Source organism: Rhinoraja longicauda, chromosome 12, assembly GCF_053455715.1.
Source record: "Rhinoraja longicauda isolate Sanriku21f chromosome 12, sRhiLon1.1, whole genome shotgun sequence".
Classification (NCBI taxonomy): Eukaryota; Metazoa; Chordata; class Chondrichthyes; order Rajiformes; family Arhynchobatidae; genus Rhinoraja; species Rhinoraja longicauda.
The window spans coordinates 29268337-29291948 of record NC_135964.1 but is presented as its reverse complement, the minus strand read 5'-3'; the positions used below and the strand labels follow the sequence as shown (position 1 = coordinate 29291948).

General features: G+C 43.1%; 1 protein-coding gene across 1 annotated transcript; it reads right to left on the bottom strand.

The window, feature by feature from the left end:
- Nucleotides 1-14390: 14390 nt before the first annotated feature.
- On the bottom strand, nt 14391-19747 carry rgcc (regulator of cell cycle). Its single transcript, XM_078408721.1, has 5 exons — nt 19672-19747; nt 18933-19103; nt 17624-17701; nt 15100-15162; nt 14391-14699 (listed from the first exon to the last, which is right to left on the bottom strand). Exons 1-5 carry the CDS (start codon nt 19703-19705, stop codon nt 14692-14694), a joined length of 354 nt encoding a protein of 117 aa, XP_078264847.1. The 5' UTR covers nt 19706-19747; the 3' UTR covers nt 14391-14691.
- Nucleotides 19748-23612: the final 3865 nt, after the last annotated feature.

Genomic DNA, 23612 nt, shown 5'->3' with positions numbered 1-23612 from the left:
TGTTTGCCCAACTAAAGGAGGGATGTGGAGGCTTTGGCAAGGGTGCAGAAGAGGTACATGGGATGCTGCGTGGATTGGAGAGTATTATTTATAAAGAGCGATTGGACAAACTTGGATTGTTTTTTCTGGAGCAGTGGAGGTTGAGCGGAGACCTGATAGTATGTAAAATTATAAAATGCATAGACAGTAGCACAGACAGTCAGAACCTTTTTCCCAACATGGTAAAGACTAGAGGCCATAGCTGTAAAGTCAAAGGGGGAAAGTTTAAAAGAAATGTGCAGGGCATGTTTTTTTCCACATAGAGAGTGGTAGGTGCCCGGAACATGCTGCCAGGGGTGGTGGTGGAAGCAGGTACAATGGTGGTATTTAAGAGGCTTTTAGATAGCCACATGGATATGCAGGGAATGGAAGGATATGAATCACATACAGAGATTAGTTTAATTTGGCAACAAATTCGGCACAGACACCGTGGGCTGAATGGGCTGTTCCTGTACTGTTTAAGAGCTTGATACTTTAAAGTTACAAGATGACCCATAAACATTGCAACTCTGTGTACTGCCTCAGAAGAAATCTACTCAATCGTGCACTCTTATGATTGAGTATGATTGTGCTCATGTATAGTATGGTTCTACTGGATTGTTTGATAAATGAAGCATTTCACTATAACTAGGTACACGTGACAATAAAGTAACTACTAACTACTACAACTGTCAGTCACACCTTTGGACACGCCAAAGCACATAGCTACTAATAGCTCAAAGTTCTCTTAACAGGGAAAAAGGGCAGCCAGTTTACACTCTGAAGCTTCAAAGGAATTGGATAAATAATAGGATAATAATCAGATTATTCCTCTTGTGATGTTGATAAAGTGCGAAATGTTGGCAGGGTCTTCAAAGAGAACTCCTTTATCGAATAGTGCCCTTGGATGTTTTATTCAGAGGTCTCAAAGACGGCCCTGCAACACTGCATCAATCTCTCGGTGTGGCTACTGGCAGATCAGGCCTACAGGTTGGACTCAGATCTCCTGAGTTGGAGGATTTTAACCCATGACCGTCTGTCTCAGAGGTGAGAGTGCCACCACAGAACCACCGGTCGACAGCACACACATGCGTACCGTTCTATTAATACTTAAGGGGTGAGTGTCTGAGATAATCCTCGGTCTTCTCATCACAGACACTTGTTCGCAGGGTTGATTGACATAAGCTTGTGGTGGTAGAGACGCTACAAATAAGTAACTAACACAGATTCAGATGACAAGACAATAAGATCGCTGGAATTCCAGTTGACACCTAATCAACGGGCATGTAATTTATAAGTGATGATGACATTTCTTGCATACTAATGCCACAAAGCTGGAACTCGACATAGTGTTGTGAAGTCAGCAGAAGAAACAAATGTTTCTTTCTAATTGAACGACTATAACTCAAAAGTGGAAAGCACCATGAAAAATTCACATGTTTTAATAAATTATTTGCAACCTAAGCAAGGACGTTTTGGGTCGGGACCATTCATTTCCTTCGGAGATGCTGCCTGAACCGCTGCTTTACCCCAGCACTTTGTGTCTGAACAGATCTACGTAACAAGTGAGGGAGGGGATGGCAAAGCAAAACAAAGGGAGAGAGACTCTGGGTAGACAGCTAGCAGTGGGAAAGGAACGCAGGGGGAGTGGGCTACCTGAAACTGGAAAATTCAGTGTTCATACCATTGGGATGTAGGATCCCGAGTAGAATATGAGGCCGTTGACACAAAACCAGTGGACTGAATGGCTCCTTTCTTCAGTGAATGACTCAGTAATTTGGGCTGTGTGTTAAATTCCCACTGGACACTGCAGTATATTTTGTTTCCACTGAGGTGTTTGTTCCAAGAAATGAAGCTGGTACATGGCCACGCCTCTTGACTTGTCAACAAGCTGACTGAACTGATCCCCGGCATCTGATGATCTGGGAGGTCACTGATATGCTTGCAAACAAGTTCTGGTCCAGCACAGTAGGAAATTGTAAGCGGATTGTTGTGGTGCCTAGAAGTGAAGTGAGAAACTTAACCAGGCAATGTTAGTAAAGATAGAATCCAAAGTGCTGGAGTAACTCAGCGGATCACACAGCATCTCTGGAGAAAAAGGATAAGTGATATTTCGGGTCGGGACCCTTCAAACTAGGATGAAGCAGATTATACCCCTCCCTCAACTTAAATCACCAGTTCAAACCATGGGAGAAAGGATTCTGCTGTGTTTCAGTTAGTCATTTCTAGTTTGTGGTGTTCAAATCATGGATTGAAGATTAACCTAGAAACGGCTGGTGTTGACCACTTAGTTCTGATACAATACTGCTCTTGTCTAATGGCCATGAGCCTTACTGGGGCAAGGGATTGTAAACTTTTAATGGCAAACTAAGTAAGGCACATTGCAAATTGAATCAATTCTTTTCAGAGCCTCGGGCTATGCAGCTGCCAGTTATCAGTCAGGGCTGCCAGAACACCAAATTTTCCCACACAGCTGATCATGTGTCACTAATGTAAATCACACGATAGAAGTCAAAGACATTGGATTCTTTCAACGGCTGCATGACTCAGTGACTAATGAAAATTGGCTTCTCCCACCCATTGTTCTGTCTTCAAATTTGGGAGAGCAGCAGTGGGGCACTTGCGATGTCGTGCTGTGCAGGAAACAATGCGTTGACATCTGAATCTCCTGATGCACATGTTTCCCATGGTGCCTCGACAGTTGACTCCACCATGTGACCTTCTGATGCACAAAACCCCTCCCCCTTCTCTACACTGGTCAATGGGCAGAAAGCAGCAACAGTAAAGGAGTTTTGGTTACAAAATGCAGTTCATGGAGAAAACCATCCCAAGGGTTGGCTGGGTTTAATATCCATAAAGTCAAGCCAACCTAAAGACGAAAGATGAGACCAGGGTTATCAGAGGCTCTGAAAGGAAATTTGAGCAAAAATGGAGTGGTATGGTGGGAATGTCAGGCCATGTTTAATAGTAACATTCAAAACGGAACTGGATAAATACCACAAGGGAGCATTCCTCAGGAACACAAGGAAAGGGTAGGAATAAGGCACAAAATGGACTGAACAATCAAAGAGCAGGCACGCTGGGCCACATGGACTCCTACGCTTCTGCAGACACCAGACGGAGCAGCCACTAATGCTGGGCCAAAGAGGGATGTATAAATGGCCAACAAAGAGAGGTCTGAGGTGTGGGGAGGTCTGGAAGAGGTAACAGAGAAGGCAAAGACGGGGTGGCATACAAATTATTGTAGTATATATTAATGTAAGAACTCTAAATTTGTCCGATTAGGGCATGTGCTCCTCCTCCAGCTCTGGGTTAGCACATAGGCCTAAACCTTTGGTCTCTGCAGAACAGCGCCATGTCTAACAACAATGTTTCCGTCAAATCTGTGAACGTTTGCAGAGATCCCGTAGATTTAGTCTGCTTCTTACGGCTAATATGCACTTCTAAGGATCCTGAAGTCTGGCGTTCTCCAGAATTTAGTAGATCAGTGCTTCGCCATAATTATACAACACAACTAATTGCCTTTTTCTTCACACTGAACCCAATATAATGCTGAGATTAATGGTGACTCAACCATGCTGTTTATAATCATAAGAGGTATACAGCACAGAAACAGGCCCTTCGGTCCAATTCATACACGCTGACCAAATTGCCCAACCAAGATACTTCCCACTCATTTGCACATTAGGTACAATAATTTACAATTATCCTTCCATCCAGTGGGTCTTTGGGCAATGGGAGGAAACCCACAAGGTGACAGGGAGAATGTGCAATCTGCATAAATGTAGCACCAGAGGCCAGGATTGAGCCCATGTCGGTGGAGCTGAGGCAGCGACTCCACCAGCTTTGCCTTTGGGCCACATGGTACTGTAATTTTTATGCATCTGGTTTTTCTACTTCTACTAATGCAGACCAGGCACACATTTGACCGAAAGCCAGAGATGGTTTCACCATGGGGAAAAATAATGATAAGACCTAGACAGAAGGAATTGCAGATCCTGCTTTACAAAAAAACACACTAACTAATGGAGTAACTCAGCAACTACATTAACCTTGGTGTATTCTTATTGTTTTGATGTGTATTTGCTTTATTCTTAATTGTTAATTGTATGTTTGTGTTGTCATTTGTGAGCGGAGCACCAAGGCACATTCCTTGTATATGCACATACTTGGCAAATAAAGTTATTCATTCATTCAATTTGGACGAGGGAATTAAATGTGACATCTCCAAGTTTGCGGATGAGGCAAAGCTGGGTGGCAGTGTGAACTGCGTTGAGGATGCTATGAGGCTGCAGGGTGACCTGGATAGGTTGGGTGAGTGGGCAGATGCATGGCAGATGCAGTATAATGTGGATAAATGCGAGGTTATCCACTTTGGTGGCAAGAACAGGAAGGCAGATTATTATCTGAATGGTGTCAAATTAGGAAAAGGGGAGGTGCAACGAGACCTGGGTGTGCTTGTACATCAGTCACAAAGTAAGCATGCAGGTACAGCAGGCAGTGAAGAAAATGGCCTTCATTGCGAGAAGATTTGAGTTCAGGAGCAAGAAGGTCTTACTGCAGTCGTACAGGGCCCTGGTGAGACCACACCTGGAGTATTGTGTGCAATTTTGGCTTCCTAATTTGAGGAAGGACATTATTGCTATTGAGGGAGTGCAACGTAGGTTCACCACGTTAATTCCCGGGGTGGTGGGACTGACATATGATGAAAGAATGGGTCGAATGGGCTTGTATTCAGTGGAATTTAGAAGGATGAGAGGGGATCTTATAGAAACATATACAATTCTTAAAGGATTGGACAGGCTAGATGCAGGAAAAATGTTCCCGATGTTGGGGGAGTCCAGAACCAGGGGTCACAGTTTAAGAATAAGGGGCAGGCCATTTAGGACAGATGAGGAAAGATTTCTTCATCCAGAGAGTTGTGAATCTGTGGAATTCTCTGCCACAGAAGGCAATGGAGGCCAATTCACTGGATATTTTCAAGAGAGAGTTAGATTTAGCTCTTGGGGCTAAAGGAATCAAGGGATATGGGGATAAAGCAGGAACAGGGTTAGATGATCAGCCATAGAAACATAGCCATGATCATATTGAATGGTGGTGCTAGCTCGAAGGGCCGCAAGGCCTACTCCTGCACCTATTTTTCTATGTCTCTATGTTAGGCAGCATCTCTGGAGAACATGGATAGGTGACATTTTGGGTTGTGACCCATCTTTCGATTGTTCAGACACAGATCATAAAACCTGTTCAGTTCAAACCATGCAACCTCTTCATATAATGAACCAGAACAAGGAAACTACCAGATTTCCTCATAAATGAACCTTATTTCTTGACTCAACTTTTATCTGTCCTCCAATAGTTCTAAATCTCTCAGCAGAAGCCCTCTTTGCTGTCGGCATAAACAAATTGGATTGCCTATCATTCAATAATTCCAGCTGCCAATTACACCCAGGAGCCAGCTTTGATCTCCCCCACCCAAAATATGGAATTTCCGATCTAAGGGATGTAACGAGGACATAAGAAATTGCAGATGTTGTATAATTGAGGAAAAAACAAAGTGCTAGAGGAACTCACCGAGTCAGCTAGCATCTGTGGAAGGAATTGACAGAAAATGTTTCGGGTCAGGATCTTTTCATTGCTTCGAGAGACTACAAGTTGATTGTTTACCTTGATGGCTTAAATATTTAAGTTTTAATTTTTTAGTTCCGACATGTGTTTTATTGATTTTTATTAACATTTGGCAAAAGATCCATCAACTTTCCATGTCTTTCAGTTCCAACAGAGGCAACATGTTGAGAATTTTCCAAACAACACTGAGAGAGGGAAGTTGCATACTTGTGCAATTTCACGGTGTTGGTTATTACATTGCATTATCATTCCCATTGCCAATGTAAACAGGATACTTAGAGCCCCAACACCATTCATCTCAGGCCTTTCATCAAGGGTGATGACCATTGTGTATTACTCACCACACTTGCAATGCATTGCAAATCATTTTCACAAACCTTTGCCAAATTCTTGCTCTAAAGCTGCTGTGTGTGCCACAGAGTCTTGTGAAACAGGTCATCTGCTTGTTACAACTAGGGTCCAGCTTGCACCGTTGACTGGACATCTTTTCAATTTAGCAACTGTTTCCATTGGTGAGCTCTCCAAGAATACAAAGGCTTAGAATTAGGTTTAGGTTTCAGTTTATTATTGTCATGTGTACCAATGTACAGTGTAAAGCTTTGTTTTGAATGCTATCCAAACAGATCAGATTTACCAAATATAAATACAATCAAATCAAACTCTAGCACAATAGATAAAAACAAATGGGAAGAGTACAGAATATAGTTCCCAGCATTGTAGCACATCTGTTCCATTGACAAAGTCCAATATCCACAATGGGGGTAGAGGTGAATCAGACAGTAACCTAGCTTATGGAAGGACCGTTCAGAAGCTTGATAACAGAAGGCATGAGGCATTCCCGAGTCTGGCCGTGCGCACTTTCAAGCTTCTCTACCTTCTGTCGAATGGGAGCAGGGAGGAACGCTTGGGGTGTGACAAATCATTGATTATGTTGGCTGCTTTTCCGAGGCACTGTGAAATGTAGATGGAGTAATTGTGGGAAGTCTGGTCTATGTGATGGACTGGGCGACATCTACAACTCTGTAATTTCTTGCGGTCTTGGGCAGAGCTGTTCCCAAGCCAAGTTATGATGCAACCCATCAGTATGCTTTCTATGGTGCATCTGCAGGAGTTTGTAAGAGTCACTGGAGACATGCTCAATCTCCTCTGCCTTCTGCAGAAGTAAAGGCCTTGGTTTGCTTTCTTAGCAGTTGCATCAATGTGGTCGATCCATGACATATCATTAACGCAGAGGAACTTGCAGATCTCAATCATTTCCACTATGGCACCATTGATGCTGACTGAGTGAGGCATGTACTCCACCGTGCTTCCTGAAGTCAATAACTAGCTCCTTCATCTTGCTAACATTGTGCGAGAAGTTATTGGCTTGACACCATGTCACTAAGTTCTCTAGCTCCTGCCTGTACCCATTTCATCATTGTTTGTGATTCAGCCCACCACAGTGGTGTCATCTACAAATGTAGATGGCATTAGACCCACATTTAGCTGGACAGTTGTGAGTGTATAGGGAGTATATAAGGGGACTGGGAACACATTCATGTGGGGCATCAGTGTTGAGAATTATTGTGGAAGAGGTGTTTTCACCTATCCTCACTGAATGTGGTCTGTAGGTCAGAAAGTCAAGGATCCACAGAGATGGGTCTGATTCCCAGGTCCAGGAGTTTGAAGATGAGTTTGGATGGGCAATAAATACCAGTCCTGCCAGCAAAGGCCACATCCTCACAAAATAATAACAACAGTAGTCCTTATGTATGATTTGAAACTCCAGAACAACATTTTGAAAGCTAAATGTAAATTCTGCATGGCGGTCGCATCTTGCCGGTTTCATTGGTAAGAAAGAAACTTTAAGGATGTTTTCTCATTTTTTTATTAGTTACATTTTTTTTAAAAACATTCCCACTTTTTATTGCAGTTTACAGGACTGAACAGAGCTAATAAAATAAATAAAGTATCAGCTAAATATTTAAACCACATCATTTCATGGGATAAAATGGTCAAGTCATATTGGAGTGGGGGGAGAAAGAATGAAGACACAGAGACAGGAAGGAGAATGGATACACAGGAAGGAGATAGAAATAGAGAAGAAGGAGGGGGAGGAATAGTGAGCAAAGGAATAAAGGAAAATACAGGAGGCAATGAATAGATAGAAGAGAAAATGAGGAGCATGAAGGCTGGAGGGAGGGGAGAGAAATGGGGAGAAAACCAAACAGATAGAATTAGCGAGAGAACCAATAAATAGTTTGATGAAAGAGGCAGCACCCCATTGTTGAGTGACAAGGATATAATGACTTTCTTTATTCGAGAGCAAATGTGTAACCTGGTTCTCACGTGCAAGGACAATAAAGTATTGTTCAGGGACAAAAGAAGGAAAGATGCAGAAGCAATGAAAGTGGCGCATGTCGATAAGAGAAAGCCTAGATCAGAATCAGTTGTGTGAGCTTTGAGACAGCGACTGACAGCTCCAGAGTCCGGAGCAGTCAATGACATTATATTGAAAGGCAGTTATTTAAGAGATAATAATGCTGGGACAATTATCCTCACAGCTGTAACCTGGCTCTGACCTCCACAAACAAGAGCCTGACCCGTAACCAGCAAACACAAGTGGCCTCATAGGCTGGGGTGGAATGATGGAGGAGCTGATGTAGGGAAGCAGAAGTCTAGCCATAGTAGATGTTACTCAAAATCAAAATCAAAATTAGCCCTGTTCAATATCAACCACAGCATAACACAGCAGAACTATCTAAGGCACTTCACTTAACATTATCAAAGAAAATCTGACTGCAAATCCCAGGAGGTTATATTCAGACAGATGACCAAAAGCAGCCAGGATGGGCTTTAAGAGGTAGTTTTAAATGAGAAGAGAGAGGATGAGGGATTAGGTAGGAAATTCCAAAATTTGGGATCTACACATCTGAACAGGCAAATCAGGTGCTGTGGATAGGAAGTGGGGCTGCAGAAATTGCTGTGATTACAAATGTATAAAACACACAGAGGGAAGAGATTAGCCAAAAATAGATCAACCAGGATTAGGAGTATCATCCTTTCAGTGATAACATCTCCTAGCAACAGTGTGTGAAAAAAAAGTCAATTGCTTCCAAATGACCCCAATTGTTGAGTTTGCCCTTGTGACGTGGCAGGGCAATTTGGAGATCATATGCCAGGGGGTTCAGTCTAATTGTGTAAGAAGGAACTGCGGATGCTGGTTTAAACTGAAGATAGACTGAGTTACTCCAGCTTTTTGTGTCTATCTTCGGTCAGGTCTAATTGTCAGGAATAAATGAGAGTAGGACAGGCTGACAAAATAATTGTAGGGAAAAAGTGGATTGAAGTGAGGTTATGAAGGCAATGTTGATCAGGCTATTCTCAAGCTGCTGAAAGGTATTTAACCTAATGACAAAAGAGTACGTAAACCTGAAATGCGTCATTTTACAATAAGCCTTTAGCAAGTATAGCTAATGGTTCCCATTATCACAGGAAGACAAAATGTATTTTACTCCAAATTAAAAGTGATGAAAACGATAATGTGTTGACAGAAAGGTTAAATATAACTCCAGCACAGACCTTGTCCAAAAGGCCAGTTCCTGTGCTGTACTGTTATATGTTTTATAAGCCACAGTACTAAAGTAGGGCAAGAGACAAGAGTCTGAATGACAAAGGAAGAGATTCTTCTAAGCGTAATAGGTAATTGACATATCTATATACTAAAACTCTCGTTTGTTTGTTTGTTTGTTTGTTTGTTTGTTCCTGAACTACAGCCAAAACGGTACACAATAGCGCGACAATTTTAGGCCCGCCTTACTCACTGTCGTCCCTTTGGTGCTCATGGAAGAAGTTTCATTGAAATTGGTGTTATATTTTTAAAGTTATTCACATTTTAATGTTTAAATCTATCTCCTAGGGAAGGAGGGGGAGGGGGAGGATAAGGAGGTTGGGGGCGGAGGGAAGGGAGAGGGGGAAGGAGAGGGAGGAGAGGGTACTGCACCAATGCAGGAGAGGTTTGGACCCAATGGGTCCACTTGGTCTAGTAATTAATAGAAGTGTCTCATTGCCCCCTGGATGAGTGTGAAAACCATGAAGAGCCGAGTAGATTGTCCTACATGGAGGGGCCAAATGGTCTTCTTTATCCGTAGTCAGACTGGGAAAAAATAGTTCATGACCTTGGAACACAAAAATGGCACATTATAAGATGATCGTCTTTGTAGAAATCCAACAATGGGAAATCTTAAAGCAAGATGAAATGGGTAGTAAACCATGAAAGTTTTTCTGTTTAATAAGATCCAATTTCGCAAAACAACGGTGTGTGTTTTACATTCCCCCTCCGTGGTAGTTCCATTGCATGCATCCCATCCAAGAATAACACAATATTCGGAAATTGCATTTGCTCAAATCCAAGGAGAGATGTAAACAACCTACACACTATTTATAAGCAGCACAACATCTGGTCAGGATTTAAAAAACTCAGTACTGGTCTGGAATATTCAACCTGGCCCTGAGTCTTGGTGTGATAAACAGGAGCAGAGTAGAAAACAACTTCATAAATTTTAAACTATTAATCCTTCATCACATAAGGAGGGGTGATCTGATCTGCTTGCTGATGTATCCCAACTACCAAATTGATCATTTATTTGTCTCATCTTACGCAGTAGCTCCAGCAGGTTGTCCCAACAAGCTAATTTAAGCATTCAAGTATTGCATAAGTCACCAGTTTGGATGCAGCCTCCTCTATCACGGGCTTGTCTTTTGTGACTGGTGTATTTTTACAGTGCTACTGGTCTCCGCTAAGTCTCAGCTCAGATGATCTAACATTACCAGCTGCTTGATAATCTAACATAACCAGTTACTCGATATCAGCTTAGTTCCATCATAACAGTTGTATCACAACTTCAGAAAGTTTCCAGATTTATGAGCCCAGATCTTTAAAGGGGAAATGATTGTCCATTCGCCTTCATAAGTCATAGAAGCATAATTAGGACATTCGGCCCAACGAGTCTACTCTGCCATTTATTAATGGTTGGGTTATCTTTCCCTTTCAACCCCATTCTCCTACCTTCTCACCGTAACCTTTGACGCCCTTATTAATCAAGAACTTATCAATCCCCGCTTTAAAAATACCCAAAGATTTGGCCTCCACAGCCATCTAGGCAATAAATTCCACAGATTCACCAACCTCTGCCTAAAGAAATTCCTCCTCATCTCCTTTCTAACGGTACATCCTTTTATTCTGAGGCTGTGCCCTCTGGTCCTAGACCCTCCCACCAGTGGAAACATCCACTCCACATTCACTCGATCCAGACCTTTCATTATTCTGCAAATTTCAATGAGATCCCCCGCATCCTTCTAAACTGCAACAACTACAGGCCCAGAGACAATAGACAATAGGTGCAGGAGTAGGCCATTCGGCCCTTCGAGGCAGCACCACCATTCAATGTGATCATGGCTGATCATTCTCAATCAGTAGTACCCCGTTCCTGCCTTCTCCCCATACCCACTGACTCCGTTACCCTTAAGAGCTCTATCTAGCTCTCTCTTGAAAGCATTCAGAGACTTGGCCTCCACTGCCTTCTGAGGCAGTGAATTCCACAGATTCACAACTCTCTGAATGAAAAAGTTCTTCCTCATCTCCGTTCTAAATGGCCTACCCCTTATTCTTAAACTGTGGCCCCTGGTTCTGGACTCCCCCAACATTGGGAACATGTTTCCTGCCTCTAACGTGTCCAACCCCTTAATAATCTTATATGTTTCAGCCCAACCTGCCCACAACGACCAACAAACAGTCCCATCTACACTAGTCCCACCTGCGCCTGACCTTCCTCCCATGGTGCAGCGCGGCGGCAGAGGGTCAAACAAGATGGCCGTCGCCGCCGAGGTTTCAGGTCCACGGCTCGCTCTGGCCGCACGGGGCCGAGGTGAGTGGCTCCCTCTCCCCTTCCCTGTCCCCCCCCCCCCCCCCTCGCCAGCCCACGGGCTCGGGGGACACTCCCTGCCCGGCAACGGGTTCACAGATCGTCAGTAGAGGGAGGGTTGTCGGGCCCGCAGGAGATGTTTGCATCCGACGGAGAGATTTGGACCCAAGATTTGGGTCCACGCCCGTCTATATCTCCCTAAATCTGTCATGTACCTGTCTAAATGCTTCTTAAATGTTGCGATAGTAGCTACCTCAAATAGGGAGCATTCAAATGCTCATCATACATTGAGCCTGTTGAGTATTTGGCTGCATTAATATCAATTATATAAATGCATTTTATTATATCTTATGACAAAGCTTATTGAACAAAGCCCAATGATTAGGAAGTGATGGATATTTTACTTTGGAGTTTTGCTTAAGCAACTGTTTTTTTTATATTCAAATTGAACTTTGAGGTTAACTCACAAAGATCAAGCCTCCCTTCTGTTGTTTTTTAAATAAAAAATTCTTCTTTCTGCAACTGACCTACTACATCTTATAAAATGCTGGAGCAACTCAGCAGGTCAGGCAGCATCTCAGATGCTGAGTTACTCCAGCATTTTGTGAATAAATACCTCCGATTTGTACCAGCATCTGCAGTTATTTTCTTATACTACATCTTATAATCTTAACAAGTTCAAATTCCCACATCTTGAGGGCTTTAATAGTTAATAAAAATAACCAAGAATTTAAAGGATTTACAAGAGTGCAAAGGATGTTGTTGGATCATTGTGAAAAGCCAACGGTTTAAAAAGCATAAAGCAAAGTGCTGGAAATACTCAACAGATCAGGCAGCATCTGTGGAGGTAATTTCAGGTGAGGATCCTTCTTCAGATTGATGTAGAGGGTGAGGGAGAAAGAAAATAAAGTGAGAGTGGAGTCTAACAAGTGATAGATGGATGCAGGCGAGGAGGGATAATTGGTGGATGGGTGGAGTAAGAGATTGGAGATGAAAAGGAGACAAAAGGGTGTCAGATAAGGAAATAGGTGGTGTGAAACATAAAGCTAGAGAGATAAGTGGGGAGATAAAAAGGGAAATATGGGACCCAGAGATTGGGGATGAGTATGAGGAGAAAGGAGCAGGGCAACTAGGGTGGTGGGAGATTGTAGGGGAAATGTGTGCACTGGATGGAGTGCATGCAAGGAAAAGAGTGGGGTGGGCTGGCGGTGAGGAGGCATTGCTTGAATTGTGTTGTGTTACCTAAGCAGAATATGAGATGCTGTCCTTCCAGTTTGTACCTGGCCTCATTCCGACAATAGAAGAGGCAAAGGAAAGAAAGGTCAGTATGGGAATGGCAAGGGGAGTTAAAATGGTTACCAACCATGAGCATCAGCAGGCCTAGCTGTACTTAGGATTTTAAAATCAGTTGCTAGAAGCAAAGTGATGGAGGAACTTAACAGGTTGAGCAGTATCTGTGAAGGTGAAGGCAAACGGACTCCCACTTCTTCCCCCCTTTATTCAGAATAAAAATACATGCAAAACAAAAACTCTTTGCGCAAACTATTTATACATTCAATAGTGTCAAAGGGAATTGTGGACATTTTGGGTCAAGGCACTGCATCAGGGCTGTGTAGAGGAGAGATAGCTGGTATAGAGGTGGCAATGTAAGAGCTGGCAGGAAATAGTGGCACTAGGTGAGGAGGGAGATGATAGACAGAAATAATTGGGAGGGGTGGAATCGGGAGTAAGTAATGGGTAAAGATTGATAAAGGAGAGGGGAAAGGGGGCAAATATGCTACTATTCCTTCATTCTGTTAGATATAAAATTTCAGAACTCTGCCCAAAAGCACTGTGGAAGTACATCCACTAGAAGGTCTGCAACAGTTTCAGGCATAATTTATCACCACCTTCAAGGGCAGCAGTGTTCACAGGCAGGAAATGAAATGTAAAACACTTGGTCATTAAGGTACAGCTGTATGAAAATTTGCACAAGGGACTTACAGTTGCTCATTTCTTCTTACAATATTGTGTCTCAGAGAATTAAAGATGCCACACAAATCCAAAATTTAAAAAAAACTTGAAAACATAGGGTTCTAAATTTGGCATTAAAAATTGCAAATGTGTTTATACCAATTCAATTAAGGAAACTGTTGACAGTCTGGGATTTATTAATGTTTGGGATTTATAAATAGGTTGAATGAAGCAATTCTTATTCTTACATCATTCCTTCCTTTGCTACACAAGGCAGGCACAGTAATGTCATTAAGGAATGCTGATAACTAGCAGTAAGTTGTTAGCTGTAAATCTTAAATACTGAAAATAAGTGAAGGCAGTATTCCACATATCATAGAACACCTTCAGGAACATGATACTTTGCACAGTACATTAACAAATCTAGCCCAGATACGAAGTCTCATAACATAACTGAAGACATTATGTTCATTTCAATGGAAAAACAAATTTAAAAAAAATATATGTTTATTTAATATTCAGTACAGGAAAATTCAGTGAAAGGTAACATAGATGAAGTCTTGTAAAACAGTTTTGCAGCAGTTTGCTCAGAACAGACTAGTTTGAACTGGCAAAAAGATTTGACTCCAGTTTTTTAAATTTACAAAATATTTCAATGTGAAATGATTTTAGTAACAAAAGCTGCTCAAGATTCAATTGGTGGGAAGAGGTCTATGCAGACCATTTGTAAGTAGCAACTTCTGGAGGGCTCCTCTCCAAAGAGCCATTTGCCACAAGGCAGCCAGGGCTAAACTCGTGGAAACCAGGCCAAGAGAAACTCTGAAATCAAAGTACTCCTGTTTCAACTAACCCCATTTAACCCCCTTCCCAATTACTTCCCCCCCCTCTCCCTACTGCACTACTTCATGGCCTCAAATCAGCCCCCATTCCATCTTCATTATACAAATGCACAGCAGTACCAGCTTTATAGTAATCTACTTTTCTAATTAGATTTCTCTAACTTAAAAAATATAGCACAAAAATTTAATACATGTACAATAGAAATCATTTTGAAATGCATTTTCTGATTGTAAGAGCTGGCAACTATTCTAAGCAACACTGTTGAGAAATGTTGGCAGACCAAACAGATCCTCGTAGATGCTCTTTTTCATGTGTTGACACAGGGCTAAGGATCAAACTTTTTTTTTCTCTGTCACATACCTGTGAAATAGTCCAATGAGCACAACATAATTAGCCTCATGTTTTAAGATCTTTAATGATAACATGCACAATCTGCCCAAACATACCGTTTCTATATCATTCCAATGGCTGATAGCTGTTATTTAAATGGGGCAAACACTTGACATTTAAAGTTCTCTTGCATTTGGTCTGATTGACCATCTGATTGTCAAGTGTAATTTGGGTTAACAAAATTAAGCAAACCTACATACCATTTTATACTGTCAGCATACAAGTTGGAAAATGGTTGAGGGTCTGCAATAAGTCAGATTGCAGCATGTGCAGAGAAATGTTAATGCTCGTTTCATATGCTGTGTAACCAGTGGTATAGATATATTATTGTCACATGGAACAAGATAGTGAAATGCTGATCGATACTCACTTTCTAATGTTCTGTTCAAATCTGCAATGTAGTCTTCCAGTTCCTTTGTATCCCCAAGTTTTGCTGCAAAGAGAGCCATGTAGAGCTTTTACTTCCTAAGTTTGGCATTGCTCATCTCCCATTTACAAAACAGGGAAAATGTACAGATACCAAGTATAGACGTCATATTATAGACAACAGTTTAGTTGTTGATACATTTTACAGCTTGTTTACACTACCTTCTCCTCCAACACTCATTCCCACTAGTCAAACATAAATAGTTCGAGTCCCACAATGGTCAATTTTAAAGGAAGATGAACAACTTGTACAGATACAAGGAACAAACTGGTGCATAAAAACCAGTTTGAAGTAACACCAAGCGCTGCAAATGCATGAACATAAGCCTCTTGAATGTCATGCCATTGGCTTCATGTTTTCAGCTATGCCTCAAGTACAGTGTAATCTTCCAGGATGGTAGTTATTCAAATTGCGTGCCGAGGGGCACCCCTCTGGCAAATATTGCTGGGGATAGAGAGGGTTCCATTTATGAAGGTGACTGCTGGCACTTTCCCCTGGAATTTAAAGGCGACTTTACATGCAAGCTCATTTACATTTGTTGCCCAAACACTGTAATTATTCCAAACTATCTCTGGGGGGGGGGGGGGGGGGGAGTACACCAATTGCAAACAACTTGAGCATTGCCAAGTGTTAAGTTGCAATAAAAAGCCTAAAGAGTAACACTCCACAATGCACCAGGAGCACCACTGTGGTACAAGTGGGAAGATCTGCAAATTTCCATAAACTGCAGTGATTTTCACACAGCACATTGTATCTGCCTCCACTACCACCATTGGCAGTGCATTCCAGGCCCTCGCCACTAAAAAAAACCTTGCCCTGCACATTTCCATTAAACTTTCCCCCTCTCACCTTATAGCTGTGCCCACGAGTGTTGGACATTTCCATCAGGGAAAAAGGTTCTGACTATGCCTCTCATATTTTTATACACCTATCAAGTCTCCCCTGAACCTCTGACATTCGAGAGAAAACAATCCAAGCCTATCCAACCTCCCCATGTAGCTGAATCCCTCTAATCCAGGAAGCATTCTGGTAAACCTCCTCTGCACATTCTCCAAAGCCACCACATCTTTCCTGTAATGTGGTGACCAGAACTGCATGCAATACTCCAAATGCAGCCTAGCCAAAGTCCAAAAAGCTGCATCATGCCTTCCTGGCTCTGAAATTCGATACCCCTAGCAATGAAGGCAAGCATGCCATACACCTTCTGAACTACGTGTGTAGGAAGGAACTGCAGATACTGGTTTAATCCAAAGATAGACATGAGCTATGAACTTGGTCTCCAAGATCCCTCTGTACATCGAAGGGCCGAATGGCCTCCTCCTGCACCTATTGTCTAATAAAGGGTCTTGCCATTAACTGTATTCTCTCCCCTTACATTCAACCGCCCAAAGTGCATCACCTCACACTTGCTCAAGTTAAACTCCATCGAACATTTCTTCACCCATTTCTGCAGCCAGTCTATATCCCCTTGATTCTTCTGACAGCCTTCCTCACTGTCTGCAGCTGCTCCAATTTTGGTGTCAGCAAACATACTGATCAACCCATCTATTTTGAAGTCTATTTATTCACAAAATGCTGGAGTAACTCAGCAGGTCAGGCAGCATCTCGGGAGAGAAGGAATGGGTGACGTTTCGGGTCGAGACCCTTCAGTCTGAAGAAGGGTCTCGACCCGAAACGTCACCCATTCCTTCTCTCCCGCGATGCTGCCTGACCTGCTGAGTTACTCCAGCATTTTGTGAATACATACCTTCGATTTGTACCAGCATCTGCAGTTATTTTCTTATACTATATTGAAGTCTAGGTCATTAATATATATATATATATATATATTATATAGGCATATATATATATATATATATATATATATATATATATTATATACACACACATATATATACTGGAGATGCTGGAATCTAAAGCAAAAAGATGTGGCAGATAGATATTCTGCCTGGAGGTCTATGACCAGTGGAGTTGTGCAGGGGCCGATGCTGTTTGTAATACATATATATTCCCATGGAACTCCACTGGTCATAGACCTCCAGGCAGAATATCTAACTTCCACCACATCCTTTTGGTTTAGATTCCAGCATCTGCAGTTTTTTTGCGTCTCTAAAAAGTGGAAGACTTGTGTGATAACGACTACCAACATCACTACTCCCTTGATCATTAACTTTGTGCCAGTCAGCAAATTTGTCGAAAAGGGACAAGATTAATCTTTCGTAAATTAAACGGCGGAGGACATTCTTTCAATGAACTCTCCCCACGAAAAACAAACGACAAGGACCTTCGGCTCACAATGCCTGTCCCAAACATGATACCAAGTTAAACTAATCTCAACTGCCTCAACGGTTACAATGATCTGATGATAATCCCGATTCCATGCGCGACTACAATTCTTATACTCCAAAAACAATCAACCCTTCTGCAGTAATGTAAACCAATCAAGTGTTAGGAGAAAGTAAAATACCTTTGGACGACGACATCGTGGAACTCTCGAGCTTCTCGTCACTGAAGCCGAAACTGTTTCTGCGAAATGAATCTGTACCTGGCGGTTTAAAAGAACATTAATTACTACCGTGGAAGTAAAGGAGCAAGTGACGTGGCGCGTATGCACAGAGACGGCCACGCTTTTATTTGTGTAACAGTAGCTTCTCAAATTAAACAAAATTAGTTGGGGCACTTGTTTTACAAGCAAGTTTCCCAAAGCTAAATATTGTCTAGGCGGTACAGGACGGAAATGAGTCAATGGAATAAAGGTTAGGGACAAATACAGCACGGAACTAGATTCTTCGGCTCGGCGAACCTGCACTGAGCATCGGACACCATTAACGTCGAGGGCAACGCGAAGACCGAAGCGCTTCACGCACCAAGGCTGCATCATTGGTAACTTGGGCTCGACAACCCCGAGGGGCGATATGGTAATCTGGTTGTACAGGGATTCATACTTGAAGGGAAAAGCAGAAGAAAGGGGGAAAGCTTCGGTTCTGCCTTGGATGTCCGCTGAGTGGAAGGTGGGATCATGTAACCGAGCTCGCGAGTGGTGTCCACAAAAGTGTAGGAAGGAACTGCAGATGCTGGTTTACACCGAAGATAGACACAAAAAGCTGGAGTAACTCAGTGGGACAGACAGCATCTCTGGAGAGAAGGAATGGGTGACGTTTCGGGTCGAGACCGTTCTTCAGTCCGAAACGTCACTCAGTCCTTCTCTCCAGAGATGCTGCCTGTCCCGCTGAGTTTCTCCAGCATTTTGTGTCTATCTTTGGTGTCCACAAATCCCAGGTAATGGAAGAAACAATTCGATATTACAGGGGGTGGGCGCAGAAACTAGTGTTTCTGAATCGACCCAGTTATGTGGGCTCAATAACCTTGCGGTGTCCGAAAGATTTCTCCCAGTAGTTTGCGTTGGACGTGTGGTGATCAGGAGTTCTGCCTTAAAACTCAAAGCTGGAGTAACTCAGCAGGTCAGGCAGCATCTCGGGAGAGAAGGAATGGGTGACGTTTCGGGTCGAGACCCTTCTTCAGATTTTCTTATACTACTTGTCGCTCCACTGCGATTTCTCTTCAAGGTATGTCCACTTTGAAGAAGTTCTCCTCCTCTCCCCATTCCTTCTCTCCCGAGATGCTGCCTGACCTGCTGAGTTACTCCAGCATTTTGTGAATAAATCTATTTGTACCAGCATCTGCAGTTATTTTCTTATACTATATATTAAAACTCAAAGCGCTCGCTGGTCACGGAGCAGAGCCCGGGAGCCTTGGTGAGAGCGTCGAATACTCACTGTCGGAGTCACTGACTCCGCCGTCGCTGACACTCGTGCTGCTTCTCTTCTTCATACACCTCAGGTGCTCATCGTACCTGAAGTGTCTCTTGTTGAGCGGGGAGGCGAAATCTTCAATCACCGCGTCAAATTCACACAGCACGGCGCTCAGATCTTCATCCCCGACCCGCGCTGCAACACATTCAGGTGGAAGCCTCCGGGTTAGTTAGTCGCTGCGCCACTTTCCCAGCCCGCGGATCAGCCCAGGCGCCCGGGGAGGCAGTGCCAGTGGCAGTGCGCTCACCTTGGGGAAGTTAACTAGCAATTCGGAGATAACGGCTAAATGTGCTGGAGGTGTGGCTCAGGTACAACTGGCCGGCCCAGGGAGATGAAACCCTTCCCTCCTTCATAATTTGTTTGGAAGTTCCAAGTAAAAAAAGACGTTCAAATCCTACTTCAAGGCTGAATTGCAGAGGTTAATACCGAACAAGTATTAATCAGCCATTTAGCTTGAGCGACAGATCTGGGCATTAACAGATTCCCATTTTCAAATTTTAACCACTCGCCACAGACTCCATTCTCTCGTTAGGAGAACACCTATCTTTTCTCCAAGCATCAACCCCACTCCACAGGAATATCTATTCGCCATCAGCCTCTCCCTCCCACTGTAATTTGGCTTGCTTCAGAGGAGCATTACCCCAGAATCTGCACCCCAGTCCTCCCTCTGCCCTTCTCCCCGAGTGTAGGGTGCTGCGCTTACATCTCGCTGCATTCCTGCTGTTGTACGACTTCATGTCGGTGACGGTGTGCGTTCTCTGCTGCTGTGTCTCGCTGTCGCCGCCTCGCCCCCTTTTATAGCGCAGGGGCTGCCCCCTTTTATAGCGCAGGGGCTGCCCCCTGTCTACGTAAGGCGGGAGTTGCCCCGCCGCGTGCTCTCTCCCAGATGACGTCAGACACGGGGGATCCCTGGCGTTGAGGCTGCTGCCACCTGTTGCAGCCAGTCTGTGGCCGGTGAGCAACAAGTACCAGACTGCCAACAGGTTCCTCCTGCATAGCAACTACAGCAACATTATTCACCCCGTGCTCATCCAAGCCTCCCAACCAGTCAGTGAAACACTTGTTCTGCATACTCTCCACTAAAGTCATACTTTACATGAGTACAATAGTCCTCTTCTAGAACAACACGCAAAGAGTCCCCACATACTGGCGTCATCTTGCAACTTCCAAGTCTCTGACATGTCTAATCTTGGCCCAAGGAGATACTAATTTTCTTACATTCTCACTTTAAGGCCGTATGTTCTGGCAGCACTGGATGAGTGAATTAGGGGGTCAGCCTGGCACAGCACCATACCATCGGCTCCCCCACTGCCCTCCGTGCAGCTACCGCAGGCTGCACTCGATTTACTACCTCCTGCGGTAGCTTTCGCCAATACCAAGCACCGCAACCACTTCCTGCAGCAGCCACCCCTCTGCTTCGGTGCACTGAGGTCACTATGTCTCCTTTCCCAAGCCAATCATGGAGCTATAGGATGTTTTCCAAAGGGGGTAGGAGGTGAGTTCGCCAACGGTTCACGGACAGATTTTCCCTTCACTGCTGCCATTTTGATCACGAGAGAGAGTTCGAGAGATGGAGTGTTTATTTGTCATTGGATATGAACCAGAACAATGAAAGTCATGCCTGCTACAGTTTCACAGCACATAAATATACAATTAATTATTTGTCATTCTATCAAAGTATAACATGGTAGAGAGAGGGAGAAGGGAGATGAGATAGAGAGGGAGGGTGGAGGGAGGAAGAGACCTTCAGTTTTGTCACATTTTCTGTGCAGAAATTACTGCCTAGATTAGAGGGTATTAGCTAAAGGGAGAGCTTGGGCAAATTTGGATTATTTTCTTTGGAATTGACGGTTGAGGGAAGACCTGATGGAATTATATAAAATGATGAGAGGCATAGATATGATAGACACTCAGAATCTTTTTCTCAGAGTAGAAACTTTAAAGTCTAGAGAGCATAGCTTTAAGGTGAGTGGGGGAAAGTTTAAAGGAGATGTGCAGGCAAGCTTTTTATACAGAGAAACTCAGATCTTCATTGAGGCCCCCGCAATTTCCTCTCTTGCTTTTCTCAATAATCTGGGATAGATCCCATCAGGCCCTGGGGATTTATCCGTGAACCGTCCCAAAGGACGTAAATGTGATTCGGAGATGAATGCCTGTCAGAATTAACACAAGCAAAACAACTGTTTTGAGAAAAGTAATGGCATTTCTCCCGATTTACACCAGGATTTTTTAGAGAAGGGTGTAGAAGCGGCACAGTGGCATGCACATGAGTTAGTGTCATTGTTTCACAGCTCCAGTAGTTCAGGTCAATCGACTTCCGATGCTGTCCATGTGGAATTTTCACGATATCCCTGAAAGCTGACGGGTTTCCCCTGGATGCTCATGCTTCATCCCACATCCCAAGCATATTCTCACAAGAGCAAAAGAAAGCAGAAGCAGAGAAAACCACCTGGTACCTTAACGGTGCAGGCTCGAAGGGCCGAATGGCCTACTCCTGCACCTATTTTCTATGTTTCTAACGTTAAACTGCTATTCAAGATGCTCATGGCTGATCAAACCTAGGCCTCTAACTTCCCTGTGTCAGTTCCCTCTAGCCCTGACCTCCTGAATCATTTAAAAAGGCACCTATCTCCTCTTTAAATACTTCCAAAGATCTTGTCTCCACGACATGCCAGGGTATAGTATTCTAGAGATATATCCACTCTGCAAAGAGTTTTAAATGGCCACCTTCCTATCCTGCAAGCTAATTCTTGTCTAGGAAGGTGGCAGGAAAATCGGGCAAGCTGATAAGCATTTGAAGAAGTGGTTTCAAGAAGTTGATTTACAAAAATGGTGTCTGGATGCTGATGGTTAAATTACAAGATTACAGAAACCAAGGTCGTGTTTGCTGAAATTTAGAAGGTTACGCTTATTTAAGTGAAGTTTAAAATATTTTACAGGGAATGAATAAAGTAAATGGAGATATTATTTCTGTTGAATGGGAAATATGGGAAAATGATAAATGTCTAAAAATTAGACATAAAGTGCTGGCAGGCAAAATAACCACAGAGGCTGTTTTGTTTAGGCAAGCGGGAATATAGCCATGAGGATTAGAAATGAATTCTGCATCACATTATTTTTTTTGTACTCCTATGATTTTACCCATTAACAAATACATATGTGGCAATGTTGATATGCAGAGCGAAGGTTGTGATGCAAGTTCATAGCTGAAAGTGGTGATGAGTGATGTGCCTCAGAGATTGATGCTGGGCCCATAGCTGTTTGTGGTTTATATCAACGATTTGGATGGGAATGTACATGCCATGATCAGCATGTTTGCAGTGACACTAAATTGGGTGGTATCATAGGCAGAGAAGATGATTATCAAAAATAGTAGCCGGATCTTGTCAGCTGAGCAAGTGGGCTGAGGAAGATGCAAAAATGTGCAAGGTGTTGCATTTTGGGAAGTCAAACAAGGCCCCATTCCTTTTCTCCAAGATGCTGCCTGTCCCGCTGAGTTACTATCTTCGCATTTGGAGTATTGTGTTCAGTTTTGGTCACCCTGTTATTGGAAGGATGTCAAAAAGCTGGAAAGAGTGCAGGAGAAATTTGCAAAGATGTTGCCAGAGCACAAGTATCAGCTATTGTGAAATGTTGGGCAGACTAGGGCTTTATTCCTTGAAATGCAGGAGGCTGAGGGATGATCTTAAAGAGGTGTATAAAATCATGAGAGGAATAGATAGGATGACAGAATCCTTTACCAAGGTTGGGGGAAATCAAGAACCAGAAGACATAGTTTAAAGTGGGAGGGCCAGTATTTAATACTGAGATTTTTAATACTGAGTATTAAATACAGTATTTAATCGGGAGCCCCGACCGCCCCGACGTGGCAACTCCAACAGCCTGACCTCGGGAGAAGACGGCAGGGAAGAGAAAAAGACATTTTTGGCCTTCCATCACTGTGATGGATGTTTCTTTTTGTTTGGTGTTAGTTGTGATTGTATGTGTTATTGCATTTTTATTGATTATTCTTATTGGTCTTATTGTTTAACTGCGGGTAATGTTTCATTTCATTACACATTTATGTGTATGTGACAAATAAACAACTATTGACTATTGACTATTAATAGGAACCTGAGGGGCAATTTTTCAGAGAGAGTGATGGAATAAGCTACCAGAGGAGATGGTTAAAGCAGATGCTATTTAAAAAAACACTTGAACATGTACATGGATAGGAAAGGTTTAGAGGGATATACAGTAGGCCAAACACGGACAAATGGGACTAGCTTAGATGGGGCATCTTAGTCGGCATGGACAGGTGGGCGGAAGAGCCTGTCCGTGCCAACGTTATGGAATCTGAGGGACAGGTTGTTCACACAGAGGGTAGCGATTACATGGAATGAGCCGCTGGAGGAGGTGGTGGAGGCAAAAACAACTGCAAAGTTTAAAAGAGACTTGGATAAGAAGGTACTTTCTTAGAAGTGTGAAGAAGAGTCTCGACCTGAAACATCACCCATTCCTTCGCTCCAGAGATGCTGACTGTCCCGCTGAGTTACCCCAGCTTTTTGTGTCTATCATTGGTGTAAACCAGCATCTGCAGTTCCTACTTACACACTTTCTTAGATAAGACAGGTACTTAGATAAGAATGGTGTAGTGGAAGACAG